General features: G+C 45.2%; 1 protein-coding gene across 1 annotated transcript in view; it reads left to right on the top strand.

Moving 5' to 3' along the window:
• The window catches only part of hectd2 (HECT domain containing 2), a 102330-nt gene extending 83157 nt beyond the window's left edge, over positions 1-19173 (top strand). Inside the window, exons 20-22 of the mRNA XM_056291632.1 lie at positions 914-1029; positions 16636-16779; positions 18680-19173. Coding sequence (XP_056147607.1) covers positions 914-1029; positions 16636-16779; positions 18680-18800 — 381 coding nt within the window. The 3' untranslated portion in view covers positions 18801-19173. The remainder of the gene's footprint in view (positions 1-913; positions 1030-16635; positions 16780-18679) is intronic.
• Positions 19174-21700: the final 2527 nt, after the last annotated feature.

Genomic DNA, 21700 nt, shown 5'->3' with positions numbered 1-21700 from the left:
TTACAGTACATTTTCACACAAGGACACTTTTCCTTTGTACATTTTTTATGTTTGTTTGCATGTGATTTTGTGTAAATAAGTTGTTGGGTAGAAGTGTATGTAATTCGTTGAGTGTGCAGTTTGGTGTTTGCTTGGTTTGATGTTTCTGTGTAGGTTCTGTGTGTGTGTGTGTTGGCTGGTATCTTTGTCAGTGTCTACCTTCATGTTGGTCTGTTTTGATATAGACAAGCCCGGCCCTTAGCCCGTCGGCCCACGGAGCAGGGGGCGGGTCACTAACACAGCACAGCCTTTAGACCGCTTTACCTTGGATCAATACTTTTCAGTATTTGCTCAACGATAAAGGAAACATTTTCTGAGGTGTGCTTGTGGCCTTGTGCAAGTAAACACCTACAACATGATGCTTAAGTCTCACACTGTACATATGTTTATGGACTTACACTAAATACAGCGTAAGTCTATAAAAACCCTGGAGTGAATAGTCACACCACCAGTCCTCTCAACAGTATATATCAGTCAATACCTTTCTATGTGTAATTTCTTTGCTGAAAAAGTGAATTTTCTTGACATGTATGAGTAGTTTCAAAAATCTGAGTGGCGGTACAAGTCAGCTCTCTGTTTTTGTGAGGTCATCACACTTTTGGAGATCCAGCATTTCAAAATGTTGCGTGAAATTTATTTATAACCAAAGGGCAAATTCATGATAAAACATCGAGTCAACAACCTAAAGGGTAGAGGCTCCATTCCCTGTGTGGTTTAATATGTAGAGACACACTGCCGGAGCTGGGGGGGGGGGGGCCCACCATCAGGCCCTTTGGACCAAAGCATCGGAAACAGAAGGTTTTATTCTAAATATCTGTGTATCAATTATTTTCTGGAGAATTTTTGTGTCATGTTAGTGTGTGTGTGTGTTTAGTTGCTTCGACCAGAGGAGGTGGAGATGTTGGTGTGTGGCAACCCAGAGCTGGACATGAGTGCTTTACAAAGGGAGGCTCAGTACGAAGGCTACAGACAGACTGACACCACTGTGCGGTAAGCCTCTTAAAGGGTGATGAAACCACCAGTTTTATCACCTCTCTGCCAACCCCACCATTTTAAATGATAGCCGTCTCTCTCTCCCTCCACAAATGACTGTGTGACAAACAAGACTCGACACTACCCGGGATCTCCAGCACAGAGACACTGACATGTTAAAAGGAGCTCAACAACCATTTTTCTGTTTTTGTGTTTAACGCCAGAGATTGAAATCAGTTAAGAGAATATGACGTCTGCAGAGTCTTGAAAGAGGTGTGAGCGTCCAGACATCCACGGTTCTCTTTCTCACCCTGCTGTCTTCCTATGTGTGCAGACGCCACTGCCCGCCAGTCTGTTAAATGTATTTATAAGGGGGGCGGTGACCATTTCAGAACCTATGACCTAGACTCGTAATAAAAGTAGAACAGTACAGAACATCCAGTGATGTTCACCTACTTTAATTTTCAATCCCCCCATAAAAGACAACAGCGATTTTATGCCTGAAGCGATGGCATTTCAATAGATGCGATAGAGATCTACGAGAGAGAAGCAGTACATCTTGTTTGCCATTAATGTCTGCAGATGTTATTAAATGCTACAGAAGCTCACAAAAGCTATTAAACTTTTACCTTTCAAATATTATTTTAAATCAAATTTAAATTATTTTAAAAGCACAAAAGTCTGTCTGTATCAGTGTTGCTTGGAAAGTTTACAAACATGCATATTGTGTATCATACCCTGCAAAAAAGGACAGGCTCATTCTGATATTTTATCTTGTTTTAAGAAATGTTCATTAAACAGGAAATCTTAAAACGGAGAAATTGATTTGAGATAATCTCATCTCAAATCAATTTGTGTTATCATGAAACATGAACACTTTCTTGAAACAAGCAATATTATCTGTCGATGGGTAAGAAAATGTTACCAGCCTTATCTTGAAATAAGCATTATGAGACTTAAAACAAGATGAAATAACATGATACACTTGTTTTGCAGTGTATGCAAACTGTGGAAGGGCAAAGGAAGCAAAATACTAGGAATAAAAGTAGCCAGTAAACTTCGATATAATAAAGAATTATAATCCACAACAGTGTTGTAGTCGAGTCACTAAGTCTCAAGTCCCCGATGTTCGAGTCCAAGTCAAATCCCCATTACCTGAGTCCGAGTCATCAAGGTTGAGTCTGAGTCGAGTTCCAAGATGGGGTCCAGTGCTCCACTCTGGCACCATAAAAAAGCTGACATACAAATAAAAAAGGTATACATTAAAAAAAAATGACACAGCTGTGACCATTTCAAAGGGAGTTTATTTACTTTGTGACATAATAGCCAAACAAATGCCCTCGCAAGCATGTGAACACACACAGACAGACAGATGTCTGCTTAAGTTTGAGGTTGTCCTGGTCTTTTCCTCAATAGTTCGTTTACATATCAAACATCTAGCAGTGCTCTTGCTGGAATTTGATGTAAAATCCATGTAAGCAAAGCGCACAGTTCGGGGTGTCTCTTTAGGCATCTTAGCACTAACTGTTACTGAACATGAGGGGTATGCACGTGAATCCACATGTAGATGGAACACACGTGCCTGCCCTTGCACGAAATTGAATAGTGTTACGGTATTAATATAGCTATCAATAGCTTATGCCAAATTATTGGGGCCTATTACAAAACAAATAACAAAATCAAAAAAACAGTCTTTATCAATGAACAAGTCCGAGTCCTCATCTCCAACTTCCGAGTCCGAATGCAGTCAATGCTCGAGTCCAAGTCAAGTCACGAGTCCTGATGGACTCGAGTCCAAGTCCTGAACTTGAGTACTATGACACTAATCCACAAAGTGGAAACAGAAAAGCGCTGTTCAGCTGGTGTCAGTCACACAATGTTTAGACGTTTCCTGCATCTATTCATCTCTTAATTTGACTCACTTAACAAGTTATCTCTCAATCATCACACTTCATTAGGGGATATCACATATGTGTCACCAAGACAAGAAATGTATCTAATTATTTTTTACGTAAGTCATAGAATGCATGACCTTGTATCGCAAGCACATCAAGAAGCTCACCAGCATACAGCTTCGTCATCTGCGAAAGCTGCTGTGAATCCGATGGGAAGACAAGGTGCCCGATGTGGAAGTATTGAGATGTGCTGGTACTGTCAGTATTGAAGCCCTAATAACAGCCTCCCAGCTCAGATGGGCCGGCCACGTGAGAAGAATGCCAGACAACCGCCTACCAAAAGAGGTTTTCTACGGGGAGCTCTGCCAGGGAAAAAGAAGCAGGGGAGACCAGAAGCTATGCTTCAAAGATGTGCTCAAGCGTCACATGAAGATAGGCTTAGATGACTCCAGCTGGGAGACAGTGGTCCTAGACAGACAGAGATGGTGCTCCACAGTAACGCAATCGAGAATAGCTGTTGAACAAATGAGACAATAAGCCTATGAGAAGGCCCACCATGCAAGACATAACAGATCAACTCAAACAACATTTGTCTGTGACAAATGTGGATGATATTGTCGCTCTAATGCGGGCCTGATGGCCCACAGGCATGCTTGCCGAGCTTAAACTGCATCACAGTCATCATCGTTTCGATAGACTGCCGAAGAAGAAGATAACTGGAACTTGATCCCACTCAAATCAAGTCAATTTATCTTTCTCAGGCTCAGTATTGTCAGGTATTTACCAGTACATCCTTCCTGCCGTGGAACCTATGCGCGCATCTTTGCTTCATCATCAACTTCTGGGAAATTTTAATGATTGAGGAAACCTCCCCACTTTTCCTAAATGCTCGTGGACTTCGGAGATCTTTCTTCAGGGAAGGAATGCTGTCACTCTTATTCATGAAGGCAGGACCGAAACTGTCATCATTTTTGGGTCATCAGCACCAATCTACTACTCGGAGATGCATTATTAACACAGGCCAAGAAAATGTAGCACAGATTAAATTTATTTTACATATCTAGTTTAATCTGTGGTTTTCTGCACCTGTATGTCAAGGAATCATCTTGTTATGTATCACGAGTAACATCTGAAGAAGAAAAAAAAAGTCAAACTTGTGGCCCTAGTTTGAGAACCACAACTGTAGTGAGCACCGTCTATGTGCACAACAGACACACACACACACACACACACACACTTCTAACTTTGTGAGTACCCCTTATTGACTACATTAGTTCCCTAGCCCTTAACCCTAAACTTAACCATTAGAACTACGTGTCCTGACCTTAACTAAGATAAAAGATCAAGAAAACACACTCACACCACACTAATGTACACAAATGCTAAAAACTTAAGTGCCCTTCAATGCTGTAGCGTCTATCAACAGCTGAACGAACTGACAATCCTAGTAGCTTGATCGGTCAGGCAGTCAGCCAGTCAGCCACAGCGCTATGTAACTTTATACCCTTGCTGACAGCTAGAGCAGCTGCAGACCTTTAGCATAACCTTGTCTCACTCTGGTCAGAACAATGTCATTGACTGTTTCTATGACAGTGCACCTCTTTTCTGTCTGTCTGCCTGTCTCCATTTCCATCTGCCTGACTGTCACAGACGCGTAGCTGTGGGTGGGCTGGGCCCACCCACCCACTTGGCACTCAGGCCCACCCAATCAGAAGGCTTCCCTTTTTGCTGGATCATCCAATGACTAGAAGTCAGTGAATACTGTTTCAATTATCCGAATACTCGACAAATGAAAATAAAACAATTTTTTTTTCTCCCCAATTGTACCTGACCAATCACCCCACTCTGAGTCGTCCCGGTCGCTGCCCCACCCCTTCTGCCGATCCGGGGAGGGCTGCAGAATACCATGTCTCCTCCGATACATTACATTACAGTCATTCAGCCGACGCTTTTATCCAAAGCGACTTACAATAAGTGCATTTAACGTAGGAAATCAGGAGAACTACTAGTCATCAGAGGTCATAAGTGCATCCAAAAGCAATACCAGTGCTAAAATAAAAGTGCAAGAAAGCGATTAAAAAAAAATTAAATGAGTGAATACAATAAGTGCTAAGAACAACTAGCAGGGTAGTAGTTCTTAAAGAGGTGAGTTTTCAACCTGCGCCGAAAGATGGGCAGCAAAGAGCCGACAGAAAAGAGCTGTGACCGAGTCGATCAGCAGCAAGGGCCTCTGAGCAACCCGGTCACCAGGCGTCCCGAGGCAGCAGAGCAAAGTCGTCAGGTGGGGGTGTAGGGCTTGACCATGGCCTGGAGATAGGAAGGAGCGTTTCCTTTCACTACCCTGTAGGCTAGCACCAGAGTCTTAAACTGGATGCAAGCAGCTACTGGGAGCCAGTGTAGGGACATGAGAAGGGGAGTTGTGTGGGAGAACTTAGGGCGGTTGAACACCAGACAAGCTGCAGCTTTCTGAATAAGCTCCAGAGGTCTGATGGCCGACGCCGAGACGCCAGCAAGGAGGGAGTTGCCATAGTCCAGCCAGGAGATGACCAGAGCCTGGATGAGCACCTGTGCCATCTCATCGGTGAAGAATGGGCGAATTCCCCTGATATTATAGAGGAGAAATCTGCAGGAGCGAGCAACCGATGCAAGGTTTGCAGCAAACGAAAGTTGGTTGTCCAGGATCACACCCAGATTCCTCGCAGTCTGAGTTGGCGTCACCACGGTGTTGTCAATGATGATGGCCAGGTCTCGGTGCGGGCAACCTTTCCCCGGGAGGAACATCAGCTCTGTCTTGTCCAGATTGAGTTTCAGGTGGTGTGTCGCCATCCACTCCGAGATGTCAGTCAAGCACGCAGCAATGTGTGTCTCTACTTGTGTGTCAGAGGGAGGGAAGGACACGATCAGCTGGGTGTCATCTGCATAACAACGTTAAGAGAAGTCATGCGAGCGAATAACAGAACCCAGGGATGTTGTGTACAGCAAGAAAAGGAGAGGACCCAGAACCGAACCCTGTGGAACGCTTGTAGTCAGTCTGCGAGGCTCCAACACAGATGCCCTCCATGTCACCTGGCAGGAGCGACCCATCAGGTAGGTTGCAAACATTGAGAGTGCAGAACCTGTGACACCCAGCCCCTGAGGGTAGAGAGGAGGATCTGGTGGTTCACTGTGTCGAACGCAGCTGACAGGTCCAGGAGTATCAGGACAGAGGAGAGAGAGTTTGCTCTCGCAGAGTGCAGCGATTCTGTCACTGCAAGGAGAGCCGTGTCGAGTGACCCACCCTGAACCCAGACTGGTTGGGGTGCAGGAGGTTGTTCTGGTGGAGATACAAAGAAAGTTGGTTAAAGACAGCACATTCAAAGGTTTTGGATAGAAAGGGTAGAAGGGAAACTGGTCTGTAGTTTTTGACGTCAGAGGGGTTAAGTGATGGTTTCTTGAGAAGGGGGGTGACTCTAGCAGTCTTGAAGGCAGATGGAAGGCATCCTGCCTGAAGGGAGGTGTTGATGAGGTGGGTTAGATAGGGAAGGAGTTCAGGTGCTATAGACTGAAGAAGAGGGGAGGGGACCGGGTCAAGGGAGCATGTGGTGGGGTGACTGGATGTGATGAGGTTTAGAACCTCGTCGGAGGAGAGAGGAGCAAGGTGGGATAGGGTGGGACATGGAGAGGTGAGGGACGGTGCAGAGGGTGGGATAGTGCAAGCAGCACTAACCAGGTGGTGAGAAAAGGAGGATCTGATGTCGTTTACTTTCTTGTCAAAGAAGTTAGCGAAGTCATCAGGGAGAAGGGAGGAAGGAGGAGGAGGAGGAGGTGGGGGTTGAAGAAGTGTAGAGAAGGTTTCAAAGAGTTTCTTAGGATTAGAGGCAGAAGATAGGATTTTAGAGCGATAGAAGGCAGCCTTAGCAGCAGAAAGGGAGGAGGAGAAAGTGGAAAGAAGAGATTGGAAGTTGAGAAGGTCCTCTGGGAGTTTGCCTTTTCTCCATTTGCGCTCTGCCACTCTCAGGCTCCGTCTGTCAGTACGTACTGAGTCGGTCAGCCAAGGGGCAGGTGGAGTTGGGCGTGCAGGCCTGGAGGTGAGGGGACAGAGATTGTCCAGAGAAGAGGAGAGGGTAGAGAGAAGAAGATCAGTAGCAGTGTCAGGGGGTAGGAGAGAGAAAGATTCAGGTGTAGGGAGGATAGAGGTAACAGAGGAAGAAAGATCAGTGGCGGAGAGAGAGCGGAGGTGTCTACGGGTGGAAGCCATGTGGGTAGGGGAAGGGACTGAGGGGGGTGAAGAGAGGGAGAGAGAGTAGGACATGAAATAGTGGTCAGAGAGCTGGAGGGGAGTAACAGAAAGATTGGAAATAGGACAGTGTCTAGTAAAGGTAAGGTCCAGCTGGTTGCCGGCCTTGTGGGTAGGAGGAGAAGGTCAAAGGAGGAGTGGAAAGAGAGAAGAGGATGTAGCTTGTTAGTGTGGATATTGAAGTCACCGAGAAGGATAAGTGCAGAGTCATCAACAGGGAAGTGCGAGACAAGTGTGTAAAGCTCCTCCAGAAACTCACCAAGTGGGCCTGGTGGGCAGTACACAACCACGATGGTGAGTTTGACTGGATAAGAGACAATAACAGCATGAAATTCAAAAGAAGGCGGAGAAAATTGTGGAATGGAAATGAGAGTATTTCCATTTCAGGGAGATTAGCAGGCCAGTACCACCACCCCACCTCCCAGCTCTGAGAGTGTGAGAAAAAGAGTACACATCAGACAGAGCTGTGGGTGTGGTAGTGTTTTCTGGCATGATCCAGGTCTCAGTTAGAGCAAGAAAGTTGAGGGAGAGCAAGGATGCTAGCCTGAGATAAATTCAGCTTTCGGTACCGCAGACTGGCAATTCCAGAGCCCTCCCGTCACCACTTGCTCAACGTGAGTGGAGAGAGTGGGATAGATGAGATTGGTAGGGTCAGAGCGCCTAGGTGTGACCCAACATCTATGCCAGCCCTGGGAAGAGGAAAGGACAGGAATGCGAAGGAAACACATAGTCTATACTAGGTACACAAAATACAGATGACTGACCGGATCTAAAAAGAGCAGTATGTGCTTGACGAAGTCTTGGCTTGAAGAAGTCGCGCTTCCCTTTTTTCACTCTAGCCTTTGTTCAACCTAGGCTTGTTTGCCTGATGCTTGGAAGCTGATGTTTCCAAGTAGCAGCAGTGATTTAAAGAAGACTGATTGCTAATTGTCTGCCATGAGTGCAGGCCACACCCTGGCCACTTAACACCCAATTGGCCAAAGAGGTACACTGAAAATAGGCTTATTGCCCAGAAACTGGAAACTTACGTAAAACTCTATCAAAACTCACACAATACTATTAAAACTGCAAACAGCAAGTTACCAAGGAATATATTTATAAGCTAAAATGATAACTAAGTCAGAACAGCTAGACAACAAGAGATATTTAAGGACACACTAGGTGAAAAACAGCTAGATAGAATACGTAAATAAGACAAGTAAGTAAATAGAATAAGACAACTACAGCTAGAATAAGATCCCACTAGGAACCAGCAGCAGATGTATAGACAAAAGGAATAATACTCAAGCAGCTGGAATAAGACTAGTAGCAACTTGTTTAGCAAGAAAGATGATACTTACTCTATTCTAGATGAACCAGCAATTCAGAATCACTGCAGAAGTTAAGATGCACACTGGATTAAAACTGAATCAGGCCAGACTTATAAATCCCTGTGATGTTCTGGCCACACCCTGGCCACCTAACACCCACTTACATGTGAAGTTGCCAGCCATTTCTTTTCACCTGACAGTGAGTAGTATCGCCAGGGGGACGTAGCACCATGGGAAGATCACGCTATTCCCCCCAGTTCCCCCTTCCCCCCGAACAGGCGCCCCAACTGACCAGAGGAGGCACTAGTGCAGCAACCAGGACACATACCCACATCTAGTCCCATCCGCGGACACGGCCAATTGTGTCTGTACCGACCAAGCTGGCGGTAACATGGGGATTCAAACCGGCGATACCCATACTGGTAGGCAATGGAATAGACCGCTATGCTACCTGGACGCCCCATAATGCTGGTTTCTGGTGAGTGGAAGTGCATTTCGTAAATGCTAGATTGCGAGCAGCCCCTCCTCTTTCACACAGTGTACAGTCTGGGCCATTGCAGAGGAACAGAGAACTACTACTACTGTAGGTTAAAAATAATCATGGTGAAATAAAGCTGTTTGCTTAAGTTTCCAAAAAAAAAAGATGTCATGAGGAGGAGCAGTATGAAGCGACACCTACCCCCGCACCAGTTTCTCAACAAGCACCAAATAACGACATGTACATGGCTGCTAATTCAGCCCTTTCCCTGTCTGAAGCAGCATTTGATGTAAGCACTTGATTCTCCAACGATGACATCCACCCCTCCATGACAAAGCACAAATACCTGCAGCCATGCACTCAGAAAAGCAAATATAGGGGCGTCTGGTTGGTGTGGTGGCTTATTTCATTGCCTACCAACACGGGGATAGCCGGATCAAATCTCCATGTTACCTCTGGCTTGGCTGGGCGTCCCTACAGACACAAGTGGCTGTGTCTGCGAGTGGGAAGCAGGGTGTGGGTATGTGTTCTGGTCGCTGCACTAGCACCTCCTCTGGTCGGTCGGTCGGGTCACCTGTTCGGGGGGTAGGGGGAACTGAGGGGAATAGCATGAGCCTCCCATGCGCTACATCCCCCTGGTGAAACTCCTCACTGTCAGGTGAAAACAAGCAGCTGGTGACTCCACATGTATCGGAGGAGGCATGTGGTAGTCTGCAGCTCTCCCTGGATTGGCAGGGGGGGTGGAGCAGCGACCGGGACGACTCAGAAAAGTGAGGTAATTGGCCAGATACAATTGGGGAGAAAAAGGAAGGGAAAAAAAGGCTTTCCAACAAAAGCAGAGAGCCAGCAAAGCAAGAGTTGAGGATGGAGTATTGTTGGTATCTGAAAGAATACACGTTCTTATAACGTGAACGTATAATAACTTGAAGCAGACGCTCTACTTCAGCAAATGCAAACGAAAAAATTTGTGTTTCTACTTGTCACGTTCAACAAGCTGAACAAGTTGTTTGAAATGAGTGCCTACACCATGAAGGCTTTGCAATCTTCCATCGTATCAGCTAGAGATTGATTGATGTCATTGAGGAGAGCTACAATACATTCAGGAATACAGAAAATGACTTTGAAGAAGTAATGACACTGACAGAAGATCTGATGAAGAAACGGGACATTCTGAGCTGGGACGTCACTGGGTCTCGAAAGAGGAAGTTGCCAGCTAAGTTGGGCGATACGCAGGTTGAATCTACAGTGGGCAAAGCATCGCATGTAAAGGAAAACTCAGAGCTAAAAATATATGGAACGATATACTAGACATGCAGATCATGGAACTGAACACTCGTTTTAAGGCGGAACATACGGGTTCATGAGAGCCGCTGCTGCCTGCTTGTCTTGGTCAAACACCTGTGGCGACAAAACATTAATACAGCCTGCACGTACTTTTCCATCGCTGTGGAAGATGCGGAACATGAAGTGTTTGTACAGCAGCTGAAGAGAAAGGTGACAGCATACAGAGCCTTTCCGTCACTTGTTGAAGTGCTCGATGCATGCCCCAGTGACTGATTTACCAAGGGCCCTTGTCACCCTACCTATAATAAGCTGTACTGTTGAAAGACTAATTTCAACTGGAAGTTGGATAAAAACTGGCTTCAGGGCATCAGTGATGACATACAGACTGAAATCTTTGTCCCTGCTCTCTTTTGAAAGAGAACTGACTGACTTGTTGGACAATAATGAAATAATTTCAGTGTTCAACACCAAGCCACAACGTCCCGCGCTGTAATCATCAAAAATAAGCTAATTTGCAATTTCTGGCTGTAGTAGCCTAGCCTATTGCCTATTTCAGTATTATTGTTTATTGGGTATAGTTTTTGTTGGGTGTACAATTGGATTTTATGCGTGTGTGTGTGTGTGTGTGTGTGTGTGTGTGTGTGTGCAGAAGGTTAATTTGTGTGTTTTTTTTTAATTTTCCTCCTTTTTCTCCCCAATTGTACTTTGCCAATTACCCCACTCTTCCGAGCTGTCCCGGTCGCTGCTCCACCCCCTTTGCCGATCCGGGGAGGGCTGCAGACTACCATGTTTCCTCTGATACATGTGGCGTCGCCAGCTGCTTCTTTTCACCTGACAGTGAGGAGTTTCATCAGGGGGATGTAGCGTGTGGGAGGATCATGCTATTCCCTCCAGTTCCCCCTCCCCGACCAACCAGAGGAAGCGCTAGTGTAGTGACTAGGACACATACCCACATCCGGCTTCCCACCCGCAGACACATCCAATTGTGTCTGTAGAGATGTCGGAGGTAACCACGGGGGCTCAAACCGCCGAACCCCGTGTTGGTAGGCAACGGAATAGACCGCTATAGACCCTCCCTCCAGGCAGGATGCTTTCCATCTGCCTTCAAGGCTGCTAGAGTCACCCCCCTTCTCAAGAACCCATCACTTAACCCCTCTGATGTCAAAAACTACAGACCGGTTTCCCTTATACCCTTTCTATCCAAAACTCTCGAACGTGCTGTCTTTAACCAACTTTCTTTGTACCTTCACCAGAACAACCTCCTGGACCCCAACCAGTCTGGGTTCGAGGTGGGTCACTCAACAGAGACGGCCCTCGTTGCAGTGATAGAATCGCTGCACTCTGCGAGAGCACACTCTCTCTCCTCTGTCCTGATACTCCTGGACCTGTCAGCTGCGTTCAACACAGTGAACCACCAGATCCTCCTCTCTACCCTTGAGGAGCTGGGTGTCACAGGCTCTGCACTCTCAATGTTTGCATCCTACCTGATGGGTAGCTCCTACCAGGCAACATGGAGGGGATCTGTGTCAGAGCCTCGCAGACTGACTACAGAAGTTCCACAAGGTTCGGTTCTGTTAATCGCTCGCATGACTTCTCTTACCGTTGTTATGCCGATGACACCCAGCTGATCGTGTCCTTTCCTCCCTCTGACACACAAGTAGAGACACGCATTGCTGCGTGCTTGACTGACATCTCGGAGTGGATAGCGACACACCACCTGAAGCTCAATCTGGACAAGACAGAGCTGATGTTCCTTTCGGGGAAAGGTTGCCCCGCACCGAGACCTGGCCATCACCATCAGTTGCTCACTCCTGCAGATTTCTCCTCTATAATATCAGGGGAATTCGCCCATCCCTCACCGATGAGATGGCACAGGTGCTCATCCAGGCTCTGGTCATCTCCCAGCTGGACTACGGCAACTCCCTCCTTGCTGGCCATCAGACCTCTGGAGCTTGTTCAGAAAGCTTGTCTGGTGTTCAACCGCCCTAAGTTCTCCCCACACAACTCCCCTTCTCATGTCCCTACACTGGCTCCCAGTAGCCGCTCGCATCCAGTTTAAGACTCTGGCGCTAGCCTACAGGGTAGTGAAAGGAAACAGCTCCTTACTATCTCCAGGCCATGATCAAGCCCTACACCTCCGCCCGACCACTTCACTCTGCTGCCTCAGGACGCCTAGTTGCCCCATCACTCAGAGGCCGCTGCTGCCGATCAACCCGGTCACAGCTCTTTTCTGTCCTGGCCTCACAGTGGTGGAATGAACTCCCCACTGATGTCAGGACAGCGGAGTCACTGCCCATCTTTTGGCGTAGGTTGAAAACTCACCTCTTCAAGAACTACTACCCTGTTACTTGCTCTTAGCACTTATTGTATTCACTCATTTAAAAAAAAAATCTTTCTTGCGCTTTTACTTCAGCACTGGTTTTGCTCTTAGATGCTTGTTTAGATAGAAGATGCTATTATGACCTCTGATGTCAAGTAGTTCTCCTGATTTCCTACGTTAAATGCACTTATTGTAAGTCGCTTTAGATAAAAGCGTCGGCTAAATGACTGTAATGTAATACCTATGCCACCCGGATGCCCGCTAATTTGTGTTTTGAATTACCTCACATATGTTGTTTGCCAAGTGATAGTAAAGTAACAGGCCCATTGGCCAATACTACAAAACATTTATTGGGAAGCTGACATTACTGAGTGTGTGTCTGACAACTCTTTTTGTGTGTGTGTGTGTGTGTGTGTGTGTGTGTCTGTGTAGTTTATGTGGCCGCCGTGCCAGGCTATATTTAAGTGTCATCTTTGACATTACTGAGTATGTACATCATAGATTCAGACGTGGGTTATGTAAGCAAAACTCACCACACATTTATGTAGCATCTACCACTCTTTCTGGGTGTTGCTGTTGGCAGGCTTGACATACAACACAGGGAATTTGCATGCCAGTCTGTCTAGACGGTTAACCTGTAAGTGGAGTTCAGATTCTCCACCTGCAACGGCATCTTTATTAATTATCGAGAACTGCTTATAATAAACTTTGCTTTGGATGATGTATGGGAAGATAAGAGTGATAAGAGCACAGTGTTGTTTTTTCCCCCCTAAATCCGCTTTTATTGTAAAAGGAAATGGGAGGTTGAAGACTCACGACCAATAAGACATTGAGTATTTAACATGCAAACCAGTAGCCGAGTCAAAGGGAAAAATCAATATTTTGATCAAAACATTAACATGGTTTGAAATAAAATTCTTGAATCCCCACGTATGTATTCATGTATTTTAGTGATCTGTCGACAGAAAGTGATCTATAGTCTTTGGATTGTGTCATCATAGTAACACATGTTGACATTACTCATTACTAACTGCTTTTGGCATCAGACTTTACATGCACAAAAAAAAACTTCTATGCACGCTATGCATTGCCTTTGTGCACTGCCTGTTGACACCTACAGTGCATCCGGAAAGTATTCACACCCCTTCACTTTCCCCACATTTTGTTATGTTACAGCCTTATTCCAAAATGGATTAAATTCCTTTTTTTTCTCATCAATCTACACAAAATACCCTATAATGACAAAGCAAAAAAGGTTTTGTAGAAATTTTTGCAAATTTATTAAAAATAAAAAACTGAGATATTGCATGTGCATAAGTATTCACACCCTTTACTCAGTACTTGGTTGAGGCACCCTTGGCAGCGATTACAGCCTCAAGTCTTCTTGGGTATGAAGCTACAAGCTTGGCACACCTATATTTGGGGTATTTCTCCCATTCTTCTCTGCAGATCCTCTCGAGCTCTGTAAGGTTAGATGGGGAGCGTCGCTGCACAGCTATTTTCAGGTCTTTCCAGAGATGTTCAATGGGGTTCAAGTCTGGGCTCTGGCTGGGCCACTCAAGGACATTCAGAGACTTGTCCCGAAGCCACTCCTTCGTTGTCTTGGCTGTGTGCTTAGGGTCGTTGTCATGTTGAAAGGTAAACCTTCGCCCCAGTCTGAGGTCCTGAGCACTCTGGAGCAGGTTTTCATCAAGGATCTCTCTGTACTTTGCTCCATTCATCTTTCCCTCGATCCTGACTAGTCTCCCAGTTCCTGCCGCTGAAAAACATCCCCACAGCATGATGCTGCCACCACCATGCTTCACTGTAGGGATGGTATTAGCAAGGTGATGAGAGGTGCCTGGTTTCCTCCAGATGTGATGTTTGGCATTCAGGCCAAAGAGTTCAATCTTGGTTTCATCAGACCAGAGAATCTTGTTTCTCATGATCTGAGAGTCCTTTAGGTGCTTTCTGGCAAACTCCAAGCGGGCTGTCATGTGCCTTTTACTGAGCAGAGGCTTCCGTCTGGCCACTCTACCATAAAGGCCTGATTGGTGGAGTGCTGCAGAGATGGTTGTCCTTCTGGAAGGTTCTCCCATCTCCACAGAGGAATGCTGGAGCTCTGTCAGAGTGACCATCGGGTTCTTGGTCACCTCCCTGACCAAGGCCCTTCTCCCCCAATTGCTCAGTTTGGCTGGGCGGCCAGCTCTAGGAAGAGTCCTGGTGGATCCAAACTTCTTCCATTTACGAATGATGGAGACCACTGTGCTCTTTGGGACCTTCAAAGCTGTAGAAATTTTTTGTACCCTTCCCCAGATCTGTGCCTCGATACAATCCTGTCTCGGAGGTCCACAGACAATTCCTTTGACTTCATGGCTTGGTTTCTGCTCTGACATGCACTGTCAACAGTGGGACATTATATAGACAGGTGTGTGCCTTTCCAAATCATGTCCACTCAATTGAATTTACTACGGGAGGACTCCTCCAATCAAGATGTAGAAACATCTCAAGGATGATCAGTGGAAACAGGATGAACCTGAGCTCAATTTTGAGTGTCATAGCAAAGGGTGTGAATACTTATGTACATGCAATATTTCAGTTTTTTATTTTTAATAAATTTGCAAAAATTTCTACAAAACCCTTTTCACTTTGTCATTATGGGGTTTTGTGTGTAGATTGATGAGAAAAAAAAGGAATTTAATCCATTTTGGAATAAGGCTGTATCATAACAAAATGTGGGGAAAGTGAAGGGGTGTGAATACTTTCCGGATGCACTGTATGTCCTATCGGACTTGAACCTAGTCTTTTGGCACTTGCATCGTTTCCTGACTAGATCCTTGCTTGTGTTGTATTAACTCTCAGATGTGCGTCGCTGTGGATACAAGCGTCTGCTAAATGAACTTGTAACATTGTACATTCACATTGTATTCACTCGGCTTTGTGTCCTTAAACTAATAATAAGAACTGCAGCCCTGAAGCTTCTTGGAAGCAAATATCGAGATATGACAGAAGAAACGAATAACACAACAATAATCAGAAAGTACAGAGATATTACAGAAGAAACGGATAACACAACAATAATCAGAAAGTATAGAGATATTACAGAAGAAACGGATAACACAACAATAATCAGAAAGGAGAAAGTGTGTGTGGAAAGGCTGCACCACAGCTGTGGTTCTCTGGCACAGAGACTCAGAAAACAATGGCGGTCAAGGGCTCAACGATTATCACAAACACAGATAAAAACACCAGGGAATAAATGCGCATGATTGAAACAGGACGTCTGCAGACTGCCACATCTCTGTCTTACTCTCTCCCTGCCTCTGGTGTCTTCGTTTAGGGTCTGGACGCTATTTGAGCCGCCTTGAGTTCATTAGACTAACTCACACCACCACATGGTGAACCGCACGAGACCCTTTTCCTCATCTAGCGACGGTGAAGGGTTTGTGAGTTTGACAAACACTTTCAGTGTAATGTGCACGGGCTGCAGCTTGACTGCTGCTGGACATGGACACGGAGTGTTTCAGTAAATACTGAGACAGGGACACATTTCCCTACAACGCCACTAGTTTCTAATTCTCTGAACTATAACAACAGATGAACCTGATTCATCTAATGTGTCTTACCTTGGTTTCCTCGCTTAGTGATGAGGTTTCTCCGCCAGCACCTACACCAGGGATGGGCAACATGGTCCAGAAAGGTCCAGTGTGGGTGCAGGTCTTTTTTCCAACCAAGGAGTTACACGCCTGAGTTCACAAATCAAGGTCCTTTGCAAAGACTATTGGTTTAATAATAGAATCAGGTGTGTAACTGCTTGGTTGGAACAAAGACCTGCACCCACACCGGCCCTTTCTGGACCATGTTGCCCACCCCTGACCTACACTGTCAATGTCTCAAAGGGGCAAATTAGTGCAGTCATATTTACCAATTCAAATGTTGCATCAAAATCTAAATCTAAGTGACAGAATGCCACCCTGTTTGTGTGTGTGTGTGTGTGTGTGTGTGTGTGTGTGTGTGTGTGTGTGTGTGTGTGTGTGTGTGTGTGTGTGTGTGTGTGTTCGTGTGTGTGTTCATATCAACAGTTGTTTCTGGGACGTGGTGCTGGCCTTCCCTTTGGAGCTTCAGAAAAGGCTCCTTCACTTTGCGACAGGAAGTGACCGTGTCCCAGTGGGAGGGATGGCCGACCTCAACTTCAAAATCACCAAAATAGACGTCCCAACTGACTGGTACTGACCAGCAAACCTGTCTGTCTCTTAGTGTGTATGATAGCAACTAACCCAAACAATCTCACTCTATCACTCTCTTTCTCTGCATGCTGGTTTTCAGATTAATTGATTTGAGTTTTTCTTTTTTATATATATATATAAATTTATTTCTGATTTTTCCCTTTTTCTCCCAATTTAGTGGCCAATCAATCCCTATTTTAGTTCAAACACCCACCCTACATGCGTTCGCCAACTGCATCTCTCCGGCCGGCAGTCTCAAAGGAGACGCCTCCTCACTTTCGTGACAAGGCAAATCCAGGCCGAATCACTACTTTTTCCAACACACACAGAGACGCATTCATGTGACGAATACAAGCCGACTCTGCCCCTCTCCCGAAGACAGCGTTGCCAATTATTGCTACTTCATCAAGTCCGGCCATAGTCGGATCTGATGAGACCAGGGTGCGAACCCCGGTCCCCAGTGGGCAACTGCATCGACACAAAGCTGATGCTAAGACCGCTACAGCACCGCGGACAATTGGTTTGAGTTTTAATGAAGCAACAACAACCCCCATCAACATGTTTTTTTGGATGTATCTTAACTAGTCGCGCTCTTACTTGCAAAAGGATATCCCACAGTTACCAGTGCTATGTGAGCAGGGTAATCTCGTATTCGGTTAGCAAGCTGCGTCCTGTGAGTTTCCGTGCAGCGTGCTTTAGGCACATGATTCAAATGCTCCACAAGAAATTAAATCAAAATTTACAAACGCTTGTGAGGACACAAGTGAATGCTGGGAAAAAGAATCAGTGGCGGTGGGCTTTGGCGGAATTGAAAGGCTGGGGGTGGACAAACGCTGGGCACTTGATACCATAAACTATAAGAACCTGGTGCAAGTTTTTGCACCATGTGTTCAATGTGTATTATGACATGAGTGTGGAAAAATTGCTTTTAAAAACGCTAATCCAGGGGGCGTCCGGGTAGCATAGCGGTCTATTCCGTTGCCTACCAACACGGGGATCACTAGTTTGAATCCCCGTGTTACCTCCGCCTTGGTTGGGTGTCCCTACAGACACAATTGGCCGTGTCTGCGGGTGGGAAGCCGGATGCGAGTATGTGTCCTGGTCGCTGTGGGGAATAGCGTGATCCTACGCGCTACGTCCCCCTGGCGAAACTCCTCACTGTCAGGTGAAAAGAAGCGGCTGGCGACTCCACACGCGTCGGAGGAGGCATGTGGTAGTCTGCAGCCCTCCCCAGATCAGCGGAGGGGGTGGAACAGCGAACGGGATGGCTCGGAAGAGTGGGGTAATTGGCCAAGTACAATTGGGGAGAAAAAGGTGTGGGGGGGGGGGGACCCACTGATCTAGTTCAGTTTTTGTTGCACTAACTGAATATTCATTTTGACATATCTGATGACATTACATGTCATAACAGTGCAGAAGAAATAGTTCACTTTAAAGTTCATTGATTCACATGCATTTCCGTGAGTTGCACAAATCCCCCTGATAACCTTTCAGGCTCAGAAATGTGTCTTTCTTTAACCCCTGTATCCGTCTTTAATTTTCTATTCTTTCTCCTCCTTTCTCTCTAGAAAGTTCTCACTGTTCATGTTCATAAGGTAGTGGAACATGTTTATCAGCGAGCCATATTGTAGGTCAGCGACTGTCTGGCCTTTTCTCACGCTCTGAACATACACGCCACAAGAGAAGATGGATGGACAGACAGTTAGTGTGTAGAACGAACTGTGATACCATGCTGAGATGAGAGACAAATACTAATGGATGATTTCTGTTTGTCCTTACTTTCTCTTTTTCTCTATTCTCTACTGCACCCTCTCCCCCACCACCGTTTCTGTCTCTCTCTCCCCTGCCACTGTTTCTGTCCATCTCTCTCCCCTGCTGTCCATCCACCTGTTCCTCCTAGGTTGCCCGTCTCTCACACCTGTTTCAATCAGATCTGCCTGCCTCCATACCGAAACAGGAAGGAACTCAAACACAAGCTCACCATCGCCATCTCCAATGCCGAGGGCTTCGGCCTTGAGTGACAAGAACACATGACAAGATCTCACACACACACACACACACACACACACACACACACATTGACCCCCCCCAACACACACACATGGACAAACACGCCCAAAAATACACACCCCATATGTACACACAGGCAGACACATGCATACTGTATGCACACACACACAACCACATACACACACATTTAGGAACACACACACAAAGACCCCACACACATTCTGTACATATGAACACACATACACACTCGAAAACACTCAGGTATACAAATGCACACTCAGGCACTGCACTCACACAAACATATAACTTACACACTGCACACTTGGACATGCACGCAACAGTACACACACACCCCTAGCACCTCACACACACACACACACACACACACACGTTATGGGCTATCTGCTCATGTTTAATCTGTACTCCACAGGCACCTAGCTGCCTTATGCATATCTATGTTTATGGACCAGCTATTGTTGCACAGGCCAGACTTGAATATTTCAGTGAGATGCCCCCCCGCCAAAAAAAACACTTCGTCATTAAGGTAAACACAGTATGACTCTTTTTTATTTTTATATTTTAAGTATGTGGTTCAAAGATTAGGTAAAATTTGTGGTCTTAAGCCAAAAAAAAAACAAAGATGTAAATGGAGGAGTAGAATTTGCTGTAGGCCAGCAAGGCACAATTGATGCTTCATAATACTTTATCAATATTTCTAATACTTATAATCAATATTTGTGTTACATTTATAGGTTCCACATACATTTATGAAACAGCACAGAAAACAAATCAGGAACATTTTGGGAGTCTTGTCTCTGTTGTTTGTCATGGACGAGTCATCTTTGTTTTTAGAGCTTTAAAAATGTTTGATATGATAAATTGATTTGTTTGAATTATTTATTATCGGCTCAAAAAGAAGCGTTTTAATCAGACTGTCTTTGTTTTAAAATGGGTCTTGTGTCAGGTTGACAGCACCTACATTCACAGCATTTGAATCATGAGGGCGAACGAGTCATCCTCAGTTCCTACTTCATCCATAATAGGGAGTCGAAGCCACGGTGCAGTGACAGTAGATGTAACAAATACTTATGTATATTGTATGGTTATTGTATGCTTAAGTTTCAATCTAGAATTGTGTAACTGAAGTGTTAGGTTAAGAAATAACAGCTAGGAAAACTGGAAGATAGGGAAGAGAGCACAGCGCTGAGTTTTAGATTCCTGTATATTTTCTGTGCTTTATCGAGGTTCAGTCATTTCCTACAGTAAGGTATGGTTTTAATATTTCATACTGTGTTGAGTAAATGTTTGACTATCTTTAAGACTGACGTCACTGACTCAGCGACGTTCACATGTATTCGTAGGAAGGCGTACAATATGTATTTTGTATCTTTTTGTTTTGTCTGTAGTACAAAGTAGTACTGTCAAGATACCCTAAACTAAGGCTTTGCTGGTAAAAGGTGCTTTTTGTGTATCATGAGATATAGATTGTCTTGTGAAGAGTTTATTTTAGCAGATTTTTGGTATGGCTACCTGTTGTATAGAATGAACGACTTCAGCAGAAAGAATTTTTTTCTTTTGTCTGTCCGTTTGTAATATTTTCATAATGTGTCAGTCGTTGTTAAAAACCCTGTGTTTACACCGAAAGTGTCACTAGAAACAAGAGCTGCCGGCAGTCATTCATTTGTTGTGAGAACTGGCGGCGCTGTGGCAGCAGTGGACAGTGCCATGTTGGCACTCATGGCAACAAAGTTTAGCTAAAGTTAACTTAATGCAAATATAAGCGATGACATGGATTTGTTCCTTCTGCAAAATCTACTGTCAAATTGATAAATTATTAGCTACAACCGAACTTGATGTCTTAAGCACACTCCCCCCACCCTAAAGACGACGGCTTGAAGGTTGGCAGTGATTAGCTAGCTTCCAGAGCAACCGCTGGCACTTGAGACACTTTTTGTGTGAGCGCAGCATACCGAGGTCTCTTAATTGACCAAACGGATATCAAAGTTTGGTTTCAGTTCTGGTGTTGTTTTAACTTGTACTATGACCAACATTGGGATGCAAAGTTATCCCCAGCTACCAGAAAAATATGAAAAAAAAATAAAAATAAAAAATAAAGTTAAATGTTGCTAGCCTACTCTACTGGGTACTCAAGCGGGTAACAGCTGACATTTAAAGGTTTTCTGTTGTGTTCTAAATTGAAGTAAAATTGTTTAAGTGACTCATGCACACTACAGCCTCCATGTTTCTTTCATTTTTCTAGAACTAAGATACGTTGGTAGTCTGCAAGACAATGCCCTCCATGCTGCAGGGGTCTACTGGTGAGAACGGGGATAAGCTAAAAACGCTGAGGAGTATGCACAATTAGAGACTCAAGGATTACCAACTAAACACTAAAATCACCAGAAAAAAACCCACATTTTTATACATTAAGGTAACCCAGTGTGCAATTTCTTTTAAGCAAAGCACGAGTAAAAAATGCCTCGGTGTCTATTTAGATAACTAGTACTACACGTCCATGGCCGCCGTCGTCGTCTTTCAGCTGCTCCCGTTAGGGGTCGCCGCCACAGATCATCCGTTTCCATCTCTTCCTGTCCTCTGCATCTTCCTCTGTCATGCCAACCACATGCATGTCCTCCCTCACCACATCCATCACCACATCCATAAACCTCCTTTTTGGCCTTCCTCTTGCCTGGCAGCTCCATCTTCAGCATCCTTCTCCCAACATACCCAGCATCTCTCCTCCACACGCCCAAACAATCTCAATCTTGCCTCTCTTGCTTTATCTCCAAACCGTCCAACCTGAGCTGTCCTTCTAATATACTCATTCCTAATCCTGTCCTTCTTTGTCACTCCCAACAAAAATCTTAGCATCTTCAACTCAGCCTTCTGTCTTTTGTTGTTGCCATCGTCT

Source organism: Lampris incognitus, chromosome 13, assembly GCF_029633865.1.
Source record: "Lampris incognitus isolate fLamInc1 chromosome 13, fLamInc1.hap2, whole genome shotgun sequence".
NCBI classification, from domain to species: Eukaryota; Metazoa; Chordata; class Actinopteri; order Lampriformes; family Lampridae; genus Lampris; species Lampris incognitus.
This window is presented reverse-complemented; position numbering and strand designations above follow the sequence as displayed.